At 38.5% G+C, this 16,111-nt stretch overlaps 1 protein-coding gene across 1 annotated transcript; it reads left to right on the top strand.

The window, feature by feature from the left end:
- Window positions 1-995: 995 nt before the first annotated feature.
- On the top strand, window positions 996-6,236 carry slc34a2b (solute carrier family 34 member 2b). Its single transcript, XM_080878047.1, has 13 exons — window positions 996-1,112; window positions 1,514-1,565; window positions 1,658-1,792; window positions 1,886-2,014; window positions 2,131-2,274; window positions 2,502-2,613; window positions 2,703-2,898; window positions 2,982-3,077; window positions 3,305-3,416; window positions 3,880-4,047; window positions 4,299-4,415; window positions 4,498-4,622; window positions 5,229-6,236. The coding sequence occupies exons 2-13, from the start codon at window positions 1,520-1,522 to the stop codon at window positions 5,775-5,777; spliced, it is 1,929 nt and encodes a 642-aa protein (XP_080734173.1). The 5' UTR covers window positions 996-1,112; window positions 1,514-1,519; the 3' UTR covers window positions 5,778-6,236.
- Window positions 6,237-16,111: the final 9,875 nt, after the last annotated feature.

Here is a 16,111-nt window from a genome sequence, read left to right as displayed (position 1 = left end):
GTCAATATGGTGGATTGCATGTTTCGCATGCAAATACCTGTGACACTGAAACATAAAAGTCTATGCAGTTTTTGTAATGTCAATAATAGCCAGTATTTTGAAACCTGGTGTACTTTGATTGACTGCATGTACCTTGTGAAGTGAAAACAAGTGTTATTCTTTGACAGACTAATTTCATTTTGAGTCAGATTTATAGTGTTTTTGTACAGTTAGTGTGTGCAGAGAAAGATGTGTTCTAATTTTGAAATGAGGAGTTAGTATATATTTAACAAAGTGTATTTTTGGGAAGGATATTATCCATTTGGCCAATTGTGTTTTGTAGGTGTGAGTCTGTGTTAAGAGTTTAGAAAAAGTATCTGAAGTATGGGTAGGCGCTTGTTAGCGATTGAAAAAAACTGTAATATAGTGAAATATTTAACGACACAGTGCATGACATCGTGGAAAGACCAGGGGATCAACACGATGATTAATTTTCACATAAATAATTGGTTTATCTGAAGAATGATGAAACCACCTAATGTTAAAATAAATTATCAAAAAGACAAAATTCCAGGTGGATTTATTTGAAACTTAACTTGGTTTTATTGCCATATGAGAAGAATTGCCATTTCATGCCACCAGGGGGAGCATGTTTGAGTTCGTTACACCTGTACCCCAGCCCACAGACTGAAGACAGGTGGAAACATTTTGTTTGTTTGTTTGCGTGTTTGTTTTGCTATAAGTTCAGTAGACGGTTAATAGTAGACATTGTCAAAAACATAAGGTCATAAAAAAAAACTTTCTTTAGAAAGACGAGTCAAAAATAGACAAATTAACACCAAAAAAAATCCATCTTTCCCCCGTTGAAAACCGTGAAATGTGTCAGTCTTAGTTTTTAGTCCCTCAGAAATTCAAGTCATGTCTAACTGGGTTTATCTGCCCCCGCCTGCAGATGCAGCATGCCTGCTGCACATGTGTGCGTGATCTTTGAACTGTCAGCAGCGGGTGTGCGGGTGTGCGCTCTGCGCGGCGCTATAAAAGCAGCACTCAGCCTCGGAGTGAGCAACAGGTAACTCAGGTGAAGCCTCCTGCTCCCCTCTCACAGATCTGGACACAAAGGCGCTCCGCTGCAGGTGCGTACACCGGCTGCCATCGTTATCTTTCTCGGCAGGACCGAGGCCACCTGAAATCTTGAGGATATTTGCGAGAAATAGCTGGAGGATTCAGTGGCTTGCGTTAAAAATATCCGCTATTTGGACAGATGTTATTGCTGATTGTCTTTCACGGGTGTAACAGTGCTACCACTATTGTGTTTCTTTGTTGTCTTAATTATGATCAACTGCTGAGCAGATACAGATGTGGTAAAGCTAGAATTTCATCTTGGATTACGCTGACTATTGCACAGCTGCTTAGTGGACAGAGTAAAAAGTGTGATAGATTGCTTTTGGGGGATAGCCATTTTATTTTTGAAAAGGTGAATAATACAGACTAACACTAAAACTATTGAAACTCTTGCCTTCTTTCTGTTTCTCAGATAGTCATGGCTCCTAGACCAGAAGTAGAGGGAGATAACTCCTCCTCTATCGGTATGTCCTTTTCTTGTGGATATTTTTGACCTCCTCAAACTGTTATTGCAACTTTAGTTTCTCACAATTTCCCCCCGCAATCCCTCTCTTAGATGAGAAGTCTCTGTCTAAAGAAGAGCGTCTCCCACCGGCTTACTCCACTCTGGTCCTGGTGAAGGAGAATGAGGAGGCTGCGGAGGATCCCTGGGATCTCCCAGAGCTGAAAGACACTGGGGTCAAGTGGTCAGGTAAGGCAGCACGCTTTTGCGACTGCTCTATACAGCGTGGATCTCTTCACAATGCCAGACTGATTCAGTGCTTTGTGTCTTTTTTGCTAACAGATCTAGACACAAAGGGGAAGATTTTAAGAGTGTTAACCGGTATTCTGAAGCTGGTTCTGCTGCTTGGACTTCTCTACATGTTTATTTGCTCACTTGATGTTCTCAGCTCTGCTTTCCAGCTAGTGGGAGGTAAAACAAACAAACAAACAAACAAATAAATAAGCAAACAAAAACAAACCACTTCCAGGTTATGTAATGTGCATGGAGAGCTGTATTTTTACCTCAGTGTGTGCGTGTGTGTACAGGCCGAGCCGCTGGTGACATCTTCAAAAACAGTGAGGTGCTAACTAACCCTGTGGCTGGGCTGGTGATCGGGGTTTTAGTCACAGTGTTGGTGCAGAGCTCCAGCACTTCCTCCTCTATCGTGGTCAGCATGGTCGCCTCTGGACGTAAGTAGAAATACATGGAAGAGGCATGTGCACACATTTTACAGTCCGGTATACTCAAACAAATGTGTCATAAACTCACAATAGAACCTCAAGGTGACAGTTTCAAAAATGCTTATTCTGAGAAACAATCTAAATGTTTAATGTGTGATATTTATATCTTAAAATACTAACAGTGACTGCAGTGTTAGTTTATTACACGTGAATGAAATGTCGATTATCTTTTTCAGTACTGGAAGTTAAAATGGCAGTGCCAATCATTATGGGAGCCAACATCGGAACATCTGTCACCAACACTATTGTGGCTATGATGCAGGCAGGAGATCGGAATGAGTTCCGCAGGTAAACGACAGCATGCAAACATAGAGATATTACACTAACTCTACAAACCGTTTCTAGCAGATGTTAGACCGAGTGTTCTTGTTTTTCAGGGCATTTGCTGGTGCTACAGTCCACGACTTCTTCAACTGGCTTTCTGTCCTGATTCTTCTGCCGCTGGAAGCTGCCACAGGCGTTCTGTACAAAGTCACCAAACTCATCATCGATTCTTTTCATCTCGAGTCCGGAGAAGACGCCCCCGAACTGCTCAAGGTCATCACAGACCCTCTGACAAAATCCATCATCCAGGTAACTATAAGACCGGGCCATGTTATCAGTATCAAGTATGATTGCCATTTTTAAAAATTAAAAAAAACTGTTTCTTCTCTTAGCTCGACAAATCTGTTATCTCTGCAATTGCCACTGATGACAAGGTTGGCATGAACAAGAGTCTGATAAAAAAATGGTGCAAAACAGAGACCAACACGGTAAGAAATCAACAAGACCTATTTACAAAACTAGTATTTACAGCTGTAAAAACACACATAAAGCTGTGGTTAGATCAGGTTTTCTCTTGATGACTAATGTTGCCTTGTGTTAGCTCATAAAGAGGTTGAATGCTGCTTGCAGTCACTGAAAGATTACGCCGTACAGCTACAGTAGCCACTGCGTCGAGGCTTGCTTTTGTTCTTATACTTTCTGCTTTCTCTTTCAGACTTTCTGGAATGTGACAGTGAACACCTGCCCACCAGGTGGCATCTGCTGGGAGGAAGGAAACCAGACTTGGACCCAGATGAATGAGACTTTTACCAATTACATAAAGAGATGTGAGCATACATCCATGCCATTTCTGAAGGGGGAAAAAGAAAATTTACAAAGCAATTAGGATTACCTGATCTGCTAAAGCTCGGTGAAATATGAGAGAGCCATTCGGCCACATCAACCTCTTTAGACCAGATTCTCCGAAGCTGAGACAATGACCACCTTTGAGACGTTACAGTGACTCAGCAAATACTCTCCCTTGACCCGTCTACCTCCTCAATAGGTCCATTCATGTTGTTTGGCTGAAGTGTCACATGACCATAAAATGGATCACTTCTTCAAAGCATGCTGTTTCCAATTAAATGAAATGGTTTGATGCTTGAAGAGGTTTTTGTTTAGAAAGGTTTTTGTCTACATTTACATAAAATCATAAACTTATGTAGCTTGTTTCTCAATTCTTAGTGTTTACAAGAGCTCGGTTTACCAGAGTTTACTCTAAATGTCTGTCTCTTTCACCATCCTTTGCAGGTAATCACATCTTTGCCAATACGACCTTGTCAGAGTTGGCCGTGGGCCTCATTCTGCTGGCTGGGTCTTTGTTCGTCCTCTGCACCTGTCTCATCCTCATCGTCAAGCTGCTCAACTCCATGTTGAAGGGCCAGGTGGCTGTGCTGATCAAGAAGGTGCTCAACACAGGTACAAAACCAGCAACGAGCCTTTTGCATGTGATGTTCAGCCTGTTTGATAGTCAGCACATCTGCTTCTGTGGTGATGCTTGATGAGCGACACAGGCACAGCCTTCCTGTTGCTTCTGGCTCACGTTCAGGTCGAGCGGTCCTGTTGTGTGATGGAAAAGCTCAGACACATTTACTATTAAGAATGAAATGCTTGTTTTCTCTGGTCATGTAGATATAATGTTCACATCATGTGTTTCTTTTTGATGGCAGACCTACCCTTCCCCTTCACCTTTCTCATGGGCTATGTTGCAATTTTGGTGGGAGCCGGGATGACCTTCCTGGTTCAGAGTAGCTCTGTCTTCACCTCAGCTATAACTCCTCTTGTTGGTAAGCCATTATGACGCCAGTTTTTTTGTTTGTCTTTTTTAATTGTCACCAGATCTTATATTTTGTTTATCTTTTTTGTCAGGTATCGGTGTTATTAGCCTTGAGCGAGCATATCCTCTGACGCTGGGGTCAAATATTGGTACAACAACAACATCTATACTTGCTGCTATGGCTAGCCCTGGAGAAACACTAGAAAACTCTCTGCAGGTAAGAAACAATTAAAAACTGTTCTCATATGCCTGCTTACAGCTCTGCTAGGTGATGCTCATTGGTCAGTTGGTTCAGACTATAGACTGTTTATAAAAGGATGTTGCCACAAAGATGTCACTCAGTGGTTTGTGGAGTTTAGCTAGCAAACCCAGTTTGCCCAATTCACCAAGAATCACTCACCAGGTCTAAAGAAACTGTCAGACCTTCACAGCAGTCTGTGTTATTAGACAGGCTTTAAGCCTTAAACAAGTTAAATGTGTGAGATGTGATAAAATACAGAAATAGCCTAGTGCTTACTATGAAGGGGGAATTATCCACCGTTATAGAAAATGCAGTGTTTGGCACTACTCTGTCAGCACCACTTACACGACAACATTTTTGGTTTTCAGCGAGACAAAATTATTTTGATGCATTTGCACAAATATTCCAGCTTTCCAAGTGATGCATTACAATAACTTTAATCCCTTTAAGCATATATTTATCAAAAACAAAACGAAATCTTTTTAAAGGAAAATCCATTTATTATATCCATCCTTTATTTTTTATTTGAAATCACACAGTGGTTGTCTTGTTTAAATCCAATCTTTCTATGCTTTTTTCTAGATTGCACTTTGCCATTTCTTCTTCAACATCTTTGGCATTGCACTGTGGTACCCGATCCCTTTCATGCGGTTGCCCATCAGGTTGGCAAGAGGGCTAGGGAACAAAACTGCCAAATATCGCTGGTTTGCTATCATCTACCTGATTTTGGTCTTCTTGGTTTTCCCCCTGACTGTCTTTGGTCTGTCAATGGCTGGCTGGAAAGTACTGGTCGGCGTCGGTGTGCCTTTCGTTGCTTTAATTATCTTTGTGATCGTTATCAATGTGATGCAATCTCGCTGCCGACGCTTCTTGCCCAAGTTCCTCCGTACCTGGGACTTTTTACCCCGGCCCCTGCATTCGATGGCCCCGTGGGATAGCATCATTACCTCAGCTTCAAGCTTTTGTTGCAAACACTGCTGCTGCTGCTGCAAATGCTGCAAGTGCTGCAAGAAAAATGAGGAGGAGGAAGCGATTGAGACGAGCAGGAAGCCAAGTCTGGAGATGTACGATAACCCAGCCATGTCTAAAGATGAGGACACAAAGGAGGCCACTAAAGGAACACAATTTTAGTGTATTTAAGTTTAATTTGTATCTATATGCAAAACTAAATGCAATAATGTATTTATGATACACTTGTAATTGTTCATCACTTCTCAGGTTGTGATATATTATTGATTCCCTTTTAATGGGCGATACACTGAGCATTGTAGTGAACACTGGTGGAGAATATGAACAGAAGTGTTGCACATATTATGAACTGACTGTTGTTGGCCATGTGATGTTTAGTTTTATGATGTTTTTTAGTAAAACATCATAAGATTTACTGCTGGTAATATGTTAATTATGGATGGTTGTGAATGTTATGAGTTATTTTTTTTTATTTCATAAGACACGTTGAAAGAGCCTTAAGTTGTTTTTTTTTTCAACATTTCAAATACAGATGTTTATTGTAGCATTTCAAATGTATCGTTATTAGCAAATTTTATGTTATCCCTCAGTATTTAAGACTCTGAAATATTTGTAAATAAAAAATTGCTATTTTTAAACGGCACTGTTGTCATTATGTTCATCTTGTTATCTCACTGACATCACACAGTCTTATAGTCACTGATATATGTATCAACTCATCTGATATTCAGCTCACTCTTGTGCAACATGTACATTCAAGGGTACTAAATATAAGAAAACACATTTTCAAGTGCATAATTGTCACTTTTGATTTAGTTTCATCACTCATGTTGATAACATACCCAGAATTCCAAGTTATTTATAGACTATAAATAGATAAAAATGTCCCATCCCTAGTTAGGGATGGGACATTTTTATCTATTTGCAGGACAGTCATGTTTTATGAGAGATCACAGGATTCATTGTAAGGTTGCAAAAAGAAAAAGTCGTCCTGTAGCTGGGTTTCATATCTGATGATCCTTAGAACAACAAGTGTGTGAAAGAGGAACTTCTCTCAAAACAAGCAAAGTTTAGCTTCTGTACAGTCACAGTACAGCTTGATTTGATTTGTTTCAAATGTCAAGAAAAAAAAGTGTTGACTGTCTCTGAAGAAAATGTCCTGTAAGCTGGAGTCATGAGTTCTAAAGTAGCGTTAATAAAGTATCAGTTTATCTAAGATTTAGATGAAGATTGGATTAATTAAGGCCTAGGACAGCCAATAGTGGCTCTGCCTGTGCTGTAGTCCACTGATCTTATGAACCCAATCAAAGTACCTGCTCCTCCCTCACAACCGCCCACACCTGATTATTGCCTGTCCTCTATTTATGACATCCAGGAGTACCAGAAGACTTAAAGTACAGAGCATTCAGATCAAAAGGAGACTTTAATCCTGCATTTTATGGTTTTATATATTACTAAATCATTACTAGTACACATGAGATATCATGTCAGATATATCAGCCTCTGTATTTTCAACTTTTAAAACTTTCAATAGTTGTGAGCATTTATAATTTCTGACATTTAGCTTGGTACACGTCATCCATTTGTCAGCTTTAATGAGCGTCTGGTGTTTTTGTCACATTACAGTTAAACATTAGGATGATTTAGTGAGCGCGCTGGTGACATAAACATATAATTAAGTCCAGATATTTCATCTATTTGTGTCAACAAGTGCCTCACTGCTCTTTGAGAAACAGACACACCAGGAGCCGAAGAATGAGCGCAGTCAGATACGTGTGTGTGAGCCAAGTTTTGTTGCTGGCAGCTTTTCTGTTATCAGTATTAGATTCTGGAGATCAGGTAAAGTGTAGCACATTTTAATCTTTAGTTCTCTGGATTATTGCCCCGTTTATTGCTGTTACACATGTTTTAGGTATAGCTGCCCAGTTCAAAAATAAAAGCTGGAGAGCACTTTAAACTGACCCTTAAAAACAATGATAAAATAAATAGCACTGCATGAGAGTGTAAATATGAATACTGAAGTGTTATGTGGAACAGATGGTACTTACAAAAGCCACTGAGATTATAAAGGTTTATGAGCTGTGAGATATATTCAGTTTTACAGTAGTTATTAATATTAGGATCCAAATCAAGTTGCTTCACAAAAGTTCACACACAAACACAGTCAGCAATCTCAGTGCGGCTCAGGAATGTTTACAAAGGGTCTGCATGGGTAACATATTCCAGCCGCTTCAGCACCACATGACTTTCTCCAATATGACATCATTCAGAAGGCATTATCTTTGATTAGCATGCACTGAACATATTCAAATGTTCATTAAACTTACAAAGAAGTATGTTTATGATTTGGTCATGATGAATTTGAACAATCTTAAAAACCGCTCTGAAGACTGAGTTAAGAAAATAACACTTTTACGACCTGGAAAGTTAACAAAGGTAAATATTCAGTAGTTTGAGAGATATCTCTCTAGGACTGCATTCCTAACAAGCAGTAAAGTGACTTATTAACATTCAAGGTCATCATTATGCTATAAACTCATTTAGCACTTGGCAACTCAAGGGATTGGCTGAGGACAATAAAATGTGTTTCTAGGACTACCCAGACTTTCTATATAAATTGACTCGTAGAAAAAGTATATTTCTAATAACTTGACATCACTTGGGTTTTTAATTCCTAAACAAATGATATTTAACTTGACAACAAAACTGGACAATGAGTGACCAATGATGAGACATCCTATTTTGGTGAGTAGCAGACATGGATCAATTTTCATTTGCAACCACAATATGAATGTAATACTAGAAATTTACTTTTAGTTTACTTTTAGTTCTGCCTTATCTGCTACGACTCAGATCCACATGTCTTGGTTTTGAGTGTTAACCTCTGCCAAGTATTGATCCTATTCCTGTGTTAAGTTAATAAGCTCACTCAGAAGACGATACTGGGAATCATTCTTCTGTGGCAACATTAAGGGTGACTTTGCAAAAAAATAAATTAAAATAAACAATGAAATAAGTACATAAAAATGCAATTTTACTGAATTTGTTATTTGTTTTTCTATGCAGCAAATGTATTTCCACTACTCTCACGTCAGCTCTGTTTGAGTCATTGCTGCCTGCTGCTGCTATTTGTTGCCATGGCATTTTCTCCTTTCATTGCTCTCACTGAATAGAGCTGACAACACACAGATGAGACAAGATGAACTCCAGTGTTACTCAAAACATAAACTGAGTGAAAGAAGACATCTCACTTGACCACAGTGAGCAGTTGAGTAAAAAATTAAGGCGAATAAACAAGTAAAAATACCTCAAAAGTGCTAACCCTTAAGTTGTGAAGAAGCTATTAGAGCCTTCCACGCTATGTTAGCTTTCTCACCACTAGTGATCAGTGCATAGTAAAGTTAGAACAACATAAACACTGACACAGGGACCACTCAGCAGCAACACAAGTAAAAATCTAAAGAAGAAAATGCAAGAGTAAAACTTTATTATTAAACATAACTGAGGATAAGCGTTGCAGAAAATGACATAAATAGAATGCAGTAGAATGAGAAAAATTACAAAATGAAGCAGGAAATGACTTTGACAGTTTTTTCTTTGTTTGTTTGTTTGTTTTTTACATCAACCTGCCTTATAGTCTCATCTTCACATTTCTAAAAACTCTGTGTTGTTGTGCACATTTGCAATTACAGGCTGCTCTTTCTCTCTTTTATAAAACTATGACTATACTTGACAGGGTTTTTTTTTTTTAGTAAATTACTACTGCACACTCTGGGATACACTCTGCCACTAATTAACAGCTGTAGTCAGTGCATACGTAGTAACAATAAAGCACGTACTCTAGCCTAATTTAAAATGGCATATTGAAATGCTACAATTACCACAACTTCAGCTGAGAGGAAAAAGCTCACCACCGTCATCCAAAGAAGAACTTAAAAATAGACAGCAATCAGAAGTACTGCAGTGTTTTTTGTTCATAAGAGAAAACAATCTACAGTCCTTAACTAATGTTTCCTGTTTTACTGAACAGAACGTAGTGTAAGTGCTGTGTGCTGTGCATTTGTCCGAGTCCAAATCGATGTTTTCAAATCACGCATCTTACGGTCAGCATTTGCATACATGTGTGAAGCATTTCCCCTTTGTTTTTTGTGCGAATGCACAGGTGAAAGTCTCTGACAGTGTGAACTGTGCATCTTTTTACTAACAGCATTAGCAGTCACATCATCACCAGTCTGTTGAAAGGCCGGTTAATCTACTTATTAACTGCAGTCCTGATGGTTTTACAGCATACGCAGGCTAGTATGTAATTACGGTGTGCTGACGGGTAAAGGTCCACAGCAGCTAAGTAACAACTGAGCACACAGCGGCCGTGGCTGGATATGATCAATTTTTCAGTGTCGAGGGGTTTTTTTTGCAGCTTTTGTAAAGTCTGCATGGGCACATGGTTGTTGTCTGAAACTGCAACACAAAATGATATTTTAAAATGATGCTGAACTGACACAAGATAAATTGGTGTTATTCATGCTTGGTTACTGAGTTAGTTTACCCTTTTTTTCTGCTGGTGAATGTCAAAATGCCAATATAAAGCTGTATAAAGCCAATTTATATGAAAGTTTGAAGAGATGGAGATCGATATATATATAGATGCACAGACAGACACACAGACAGATAGATTTGACATTTCAGATCTCCAATAAACATTATTTTCATATTCAGGAGATTGTGTGAGGATGAACAATCCTTCAGTTCAGTGCAGTTTAGCTTATGTTTATCAAACGGATTAAAATCACTTAATTCACTTGTGGTAAAAACAGAAGGCTTTGAAAATTGTATTATTTAAAAACAATTAAATTCCCAGTATATTTGCTTGTCTGTACCCACAATGGCTAATTTTTGCAGGCCTGGCTGCTCTATCAACTCACTATCTAAACTCTTTATATAACATCATCATTATATTATATTATCTGTTGCTCTCTTTCCAAAGTAATAGCAGATACAATTATAGCTATATGTAAATGAATATTTTAGAAAAGCTATTAACATTCAATTAAGCCAATCAAACAAAAATCATCAAACAATAACAACCTATTACAATGATAAGTTCAGTAAGGGTATTATAATTAACAAAACAAAATTAAATGTAGATTGAAGTTAGAAACAAAATATATATATCAAGAAACACCCCTATATTATAATTGTTTTAAAAACAAAAAATAAAAACTTCATTTAAAGCTAAACATTTTTCAAAAATCAAATCTAAATTGAAAGGAGCACATTAAACAGACAAGAAAGTAAAATTCTTAAATCCAATAAAATGATCTAATGGTAAAACTAAATAACTCTGTTCTGTTTAAAGGTTGTTCCTCCTCTGGGCTAAACAGGGTAAAAGGTGTGCTCTGCTGCACTAATAACACCTAATCACCTCATTAGGAGCCTGGCATATACTTACACATGACAGGGTGAGAAATTAAACATGGGAAGCCAGAAAAAAAGCTCTTTTGACCTGATACAAAAGGTGCACTTTTACTGATATAGTTCTGTTTTGTTTGGGTTTTTTAAAAGATATGTTTGTTATAAATGTATCATTTCATTTAAAACACACACACACACACACACACTTATTTTCTATGAACACTGATTCAGAAAACAACACTTAGCACAAAGTTGCCAGTACGCAAATGTAGCTTACTTTCACTGACATGGGCGGCGACATGTTTTCTCCTTGTGCATGCCCATAAAAACTCAGATTCTGAGATTCACTCTGATGAGGATGATAAATGGTGGATCTGGACTTTGTGTGCCAAAAACATTCAGTACTTTTTACTAACTGATGACATTTTTAGGCAAACAGCTTCCATGACCTTGAATTAGTCAGAGCAGTGTCATTTTTAAAATGTTGTGTGAAATTTCTTTTTAAAAACAACCCGAAAGCCCTGACAGCAGAAACCCTGTTAACATTGGTGACTTCTTTCACATTGTACCTTTGTGGTTTCACTCAATTGTTACATTTGCGCACATTAAAAATCATTTGTGCGTCCAGCAGCCAAGGAGTGCTGAGGGCTTGCCCTCTAGTCAGCCGAGGCTAAGGCCCAAATGGAAAATTCTGGGTCTGCATTGCAAGAGGGAAGGTTACACTGATTTAGACAGATCACTGTAACCTGTGGCTACAGCTGTAATGAAAATTACCCATGATGCAATTTCCCTGCAGGATTATTAAAGTTGTTTTTTTATGTGAATTAAAATTCTGATTACTGCCACCATAATGAGCCAACTGTTTGTATTCTTTTTTTGCCACCATGCAGTGAGACTAAAGCGACATTATTGTTGCAAATGGAATCTTTGTGACATGTTACGCTTTCAATTTTACACAAAAGATAAGCTTCACTGAGGATCTTTGTCATTCTCAGATTCAGACAAGCAGGGATCAAACTCTTTTCCAGGCAAGTCTTTTTCATTGCTTAATAAAGTAGGCCTCCCTCAAACATTTGTGTTCCATTTTTCAGCTTTTACATTTCAGCCAGTGATCTATACTCATTAATCAGAATCAGAATCAGAATCAGAATACTTTATTGATCCCTGGGGGAAATTATTTTTTGTTACAGTGCTCCATTTTAAACCAACATTAAGACAAGACAGACAATACACTAACTAAGAATAGTACAATATATACATATATATACATACATACATACATACATAAGTCACTCATAAATAAATAGTTGGAAAAGAAACATGTGTAGTTGTAGCAGCAAACAGTGTGTTAAGTGGATGCGTTGTACAGGGAGATGGCCACGGGCAGGAATGATTTCCTGTGTCGTTCAGTGGTGCTTTTCGGTAATCTCAGTCTCTCACTGAACGAGCTCCTGTGACTGACCAGCATGTCATGGAGTGGGTGGGAGGTGTTATCCAACATTGTCTTTATCTTGGACAGCATCCGCCTCTCCGACACCACCTTGAGGGAGTCCAGCTCCATCCCCACAACATTGCTGGCCTTACGGATTAGTTTATTAAGTCTGTTGGCATCTGCGACCCTCAGCCTGCTCCCCCAGCATGCAACAGCATAGAGGATCGCACTGGCCACAACAGACTCATAGAAAATCCTCAGCATTTTCTGGCAGATGTTGAAGGACCTCAGTCGCCTCAAAAAATAGAGACGACTCTGGCCCTTCCTGTAAAGTGCTGTGGTGTTTTTAGCCCAGTCCAGTTTATTGTCAATGTGTACTCCAAGGTATTTATAGTCCTCCACAATGTCAACACTGACCCCCTGAATTGAAACAGGGGTCAAGTGTTTCCTGGTCTTCCTGAAGTCCACGATCAGTTCCTTGGTCTTTGCCACGTTGAGCTGCAGATGATTCTGCTCACACCACGTGACAAAGGAGTCGACCACAGCCCGGTACTCTGTCTCATCATCCCTGCTGATGCATCCAACCACCGCAGAGTCATCAGAAAACTTCTGAAGATGGCATGTCTCTGTGCAACTGGCTTCCCGCTAACAGCGACCAAAACTGCATCGGTTGTTTTCTCCTTCTGTATACGAGTTGTGACAGCCAGCAATTGTACTGAAAAAAGAAAAAAGAAATATGCAATATACCGCAAAATAAAATGTTATCAAAGATGTTTTTGTAGAATATGAATACCAGTGTTATTTTGTGACCTATAAATGGTTAATATTACATTGGCCATGGTAAAATATTTAACTTACACCTATTAGTAGTATTGAGACTGGTATGGCATGCAGTCTGGTTGCTCCATGCAGATTTTGGGGGTAAAAATGGCTTAAAATTAATCTTGTGATGGTGAAAGTAGCTAAGCAATCGATAAAGCATGGTTGTCTATAAATCACTAGTGATCAATAGCCAAAAATACACTCACAAAATACACTCACACACACCTTTGGTCAAACTAAGTCTGCACCAGCTGGGATGTCGGCTGAAATCCTGAAATCAGACACACACAAAAACAAAAAAACAAAACAAAAAGCCTTACTTTGTGGGATAACTCTGGAGTTAAAATGTTCTGCAGGTGGTTTTTAATTCTTTTTCATTCCCTTTTATCACCTCAGCGGATTATTGTTTACCATGTTGCTAGCCACAAACACTGCCAAAGTCCATCTAAGATTGCATGGAAATATATGCTATTTTTAGGCATATTACAACTGAGCCAGGGAGTATATCATAAGCATGCAATTCCTTTATCTTACTCTTGTATCTCTGGAGGTTTTTTTTAAGCTAATTAAAACGTGGTCAGGAAGCCGGGACATTTGCTTTCAATATGTGTCCCATTTAAGGCCGTGAGTAGCTCAGTTTGCGGATTATTGTTGAGCAAACACGTGATGTTAGCTGGGTTGTACATATGATGCACTCCCAACATTAGACTTGCATTTCTGAAAGAGATGAGTCACTCCCCGACCCTGACGAAGAAAACATGCAATGTTAATGCTGCCTCTCTGGGCTCATGAAACTCTTGCAAAAAAAAAAAATTGGAGTAATCTAAGGAGTTTCACTTTCTTATTAAATAAAGATTTATTTAAAAAGAAATTTTGAATGAGTGTTTTATGAGATATTTAGTGTCAGTCACTGTCTTCAAAAGCAGAGATCACATTGCAGGAAGTGTAGCTACTATGAGGGGTCAAAATTCTGTTAAATGCTGGACAAAACGTCTCTTGTAGATCTTCTAGAGAAGCTTTAGTAGAGTTGAGTTTCTTCGCAGAACTGTTCTTAAGAGAGATTGACCTGTAAATATTTGAGAAAAGGAAGAGGTGGTGGAATGCCCTACAAAACCATTCAAAACACCAGAGTAAATTTGAACTTTAAAATATCGACTCCGCAATCCAAATATTAGTTTCTATCGGAACAAGAATGCAGTGTGAAAGTTTAGATTCCTTCATAATAACCAAATAATGAAGAAGGTCAGTGAGAGTTCAATTCGGGTGGAAATGCAGGAATGAAATGCAGAGTGAAAGCTGCAAAAAAAATCTGTCAATGCTGGTAAAGTGTTTTAGTCACATATGCAGTACACAATGTGACAATTCAAGGTCACATAAACCAGCAATCGGCCTATTAACCAATCCAAAAAATTCCAACAATCCTAATCAAATGTAAACTGCAGTTGAATCATACCCGCGAAAACAGATTTACTTCATATACTGTATCTTAAATGAAACCACGCAGACGTACAAAAATCTAAAACTAATGACGTGAAAACAGCTGCACGTAATTTACTGGATGCTGAGCCAAAATTATGCTGTGAGTCCAGTAAAGATACTAATGAAATGTTTGTATGGTCAGTAAATCCATTTATTTAGGCCATGAAGTGATAAGGATGAGGTCAATGAGTAACAGTAATAGGTGAAAGTGCAGCAAAGATTCATTACAGTAACTACACTGACTAACAAATGTGGCTTTAAAACATTCCTGAAATATTTACTTGGGCTCTTAAACCTGCTTTTATTGAAATATCGTAGACAGCAACGGCAGGCTGTAAAATTTTGACCAGGCACACCTTAAATCTAGATAAGTTAACAAAACAATGCAGTTCTTAGGTTGGCAAACTTAAGCACCAGGTAAAGAGGTGGGCAAGAGTGAATCAGGAAATAATACCAGGTGATGTAATTAGAACACCTGTTGTTCATTTGCTAATTAACTTCTTCTCTCATTCAGTTTGGTGCTGGGAGCTGAGAAAACACCGCTGCCTGCCAGTTTACAAGAAGTCTGAGTTATGGGTTATAGAGTGCGACCTGGGACCTGAGCATGTCCAGCGGGGCATGTAATTCGAGTATAGACTATCTCTGTCTAGGTGAACCCACAAGTAGTGAAGTCATGTGTGACGATTATAGGAGAGTGCCTATTAAATCAACTTAAGTATTCTCAGTTCATCTGAATATATTTTAATGGCTCTCTCTCTCTTATGAAATTAACTGATCTGAGGAAATAAGTGAACAAGCACTCTTGTATTAACAAAACCCGATGTTTCTCAGTCGTTTTTTAATTGTACAAAGGTGGTGTAGCACTGTAATCCCACTCCCTAAGGCAGACACGAGTAATGCACCTATTTTGACGTCAGTGACGTAGCAGCTCATGATCCATCACAGTTCACAAGTTATTGCAATGTTTGAAGTCCAGATATAAGTGAGAAGTTTTGTTGTCATTGGCTAGCTGCGTAGCACAAACTTATGAAAATTAAAACTCATTAAGGAGTCAAGGAGGCTCACAGTAGGAATTATTGTGAACTGTTGACGGATGAATGATTTGGCATCACAAATGCTTTAATGAAAAGTCCAACTTTACTTACCATATATAAGTATCACCAAGACAACATGATATTTACATTTACATATTCTTTTGGCAGTGAGTCGAGTGTAACTAACACACTTCTGTGTTAAAAAAGTGGATAGTCATGAACCCAGAAACCCATTTTACTCATGGTGTCACAGCCTTGCTATTTTAACATGAAGGTAAACGAAACCTGAGCAAATAACTCAGGATGACAGAACATAA

The sequence above is a fragment of the Rhamphochromis sp. 'chilingali' genome (assembly GCF_963969265.1).
Source record: "Rhamphochromis sp. 'chilingali' genome assembly, chromosome: 3".
Classification (NCBI taxonomy): Eukaryota; Metazoa; Chordata; class Actinopteri; order Cichliformes; family Cichlidae; genus Rhamphochromis; species Rhamphochromis sp. 'chilingali'.
Note: the sequence above shows the minus strand (reverse complement) of the source record. Positions and strands in the feature narration are given on the sequence as shown.

What these genes read in the sequence shown, in the direction of transcription:
- slc34a2b (XM_080878047.1), top strand. Translation starts at nt 1,520, where the DNA reads ATGGCTCCTAGACCAGAAGTAGAGGGAGATAACTCCTCCTCTATCG. An exon ending in CAAGAAGGTGCTCAACACAG is followed by an intron (nt 4,048 to 4,298) that starts GTACAAAACCAG and finishes TTTTGATGGCAG; the next exon opens with ACCTACCCTTCCCCTTCACC. An exon ending in AGCTATAACTCCTCTTGTTG is followed by an intron (nt 4,416 to 4,497) that starts GTAAGCCATTAT and finishes CTTTTTTGTCAG; the next exon opens with GTATCGGTGTTATTAGCCTT.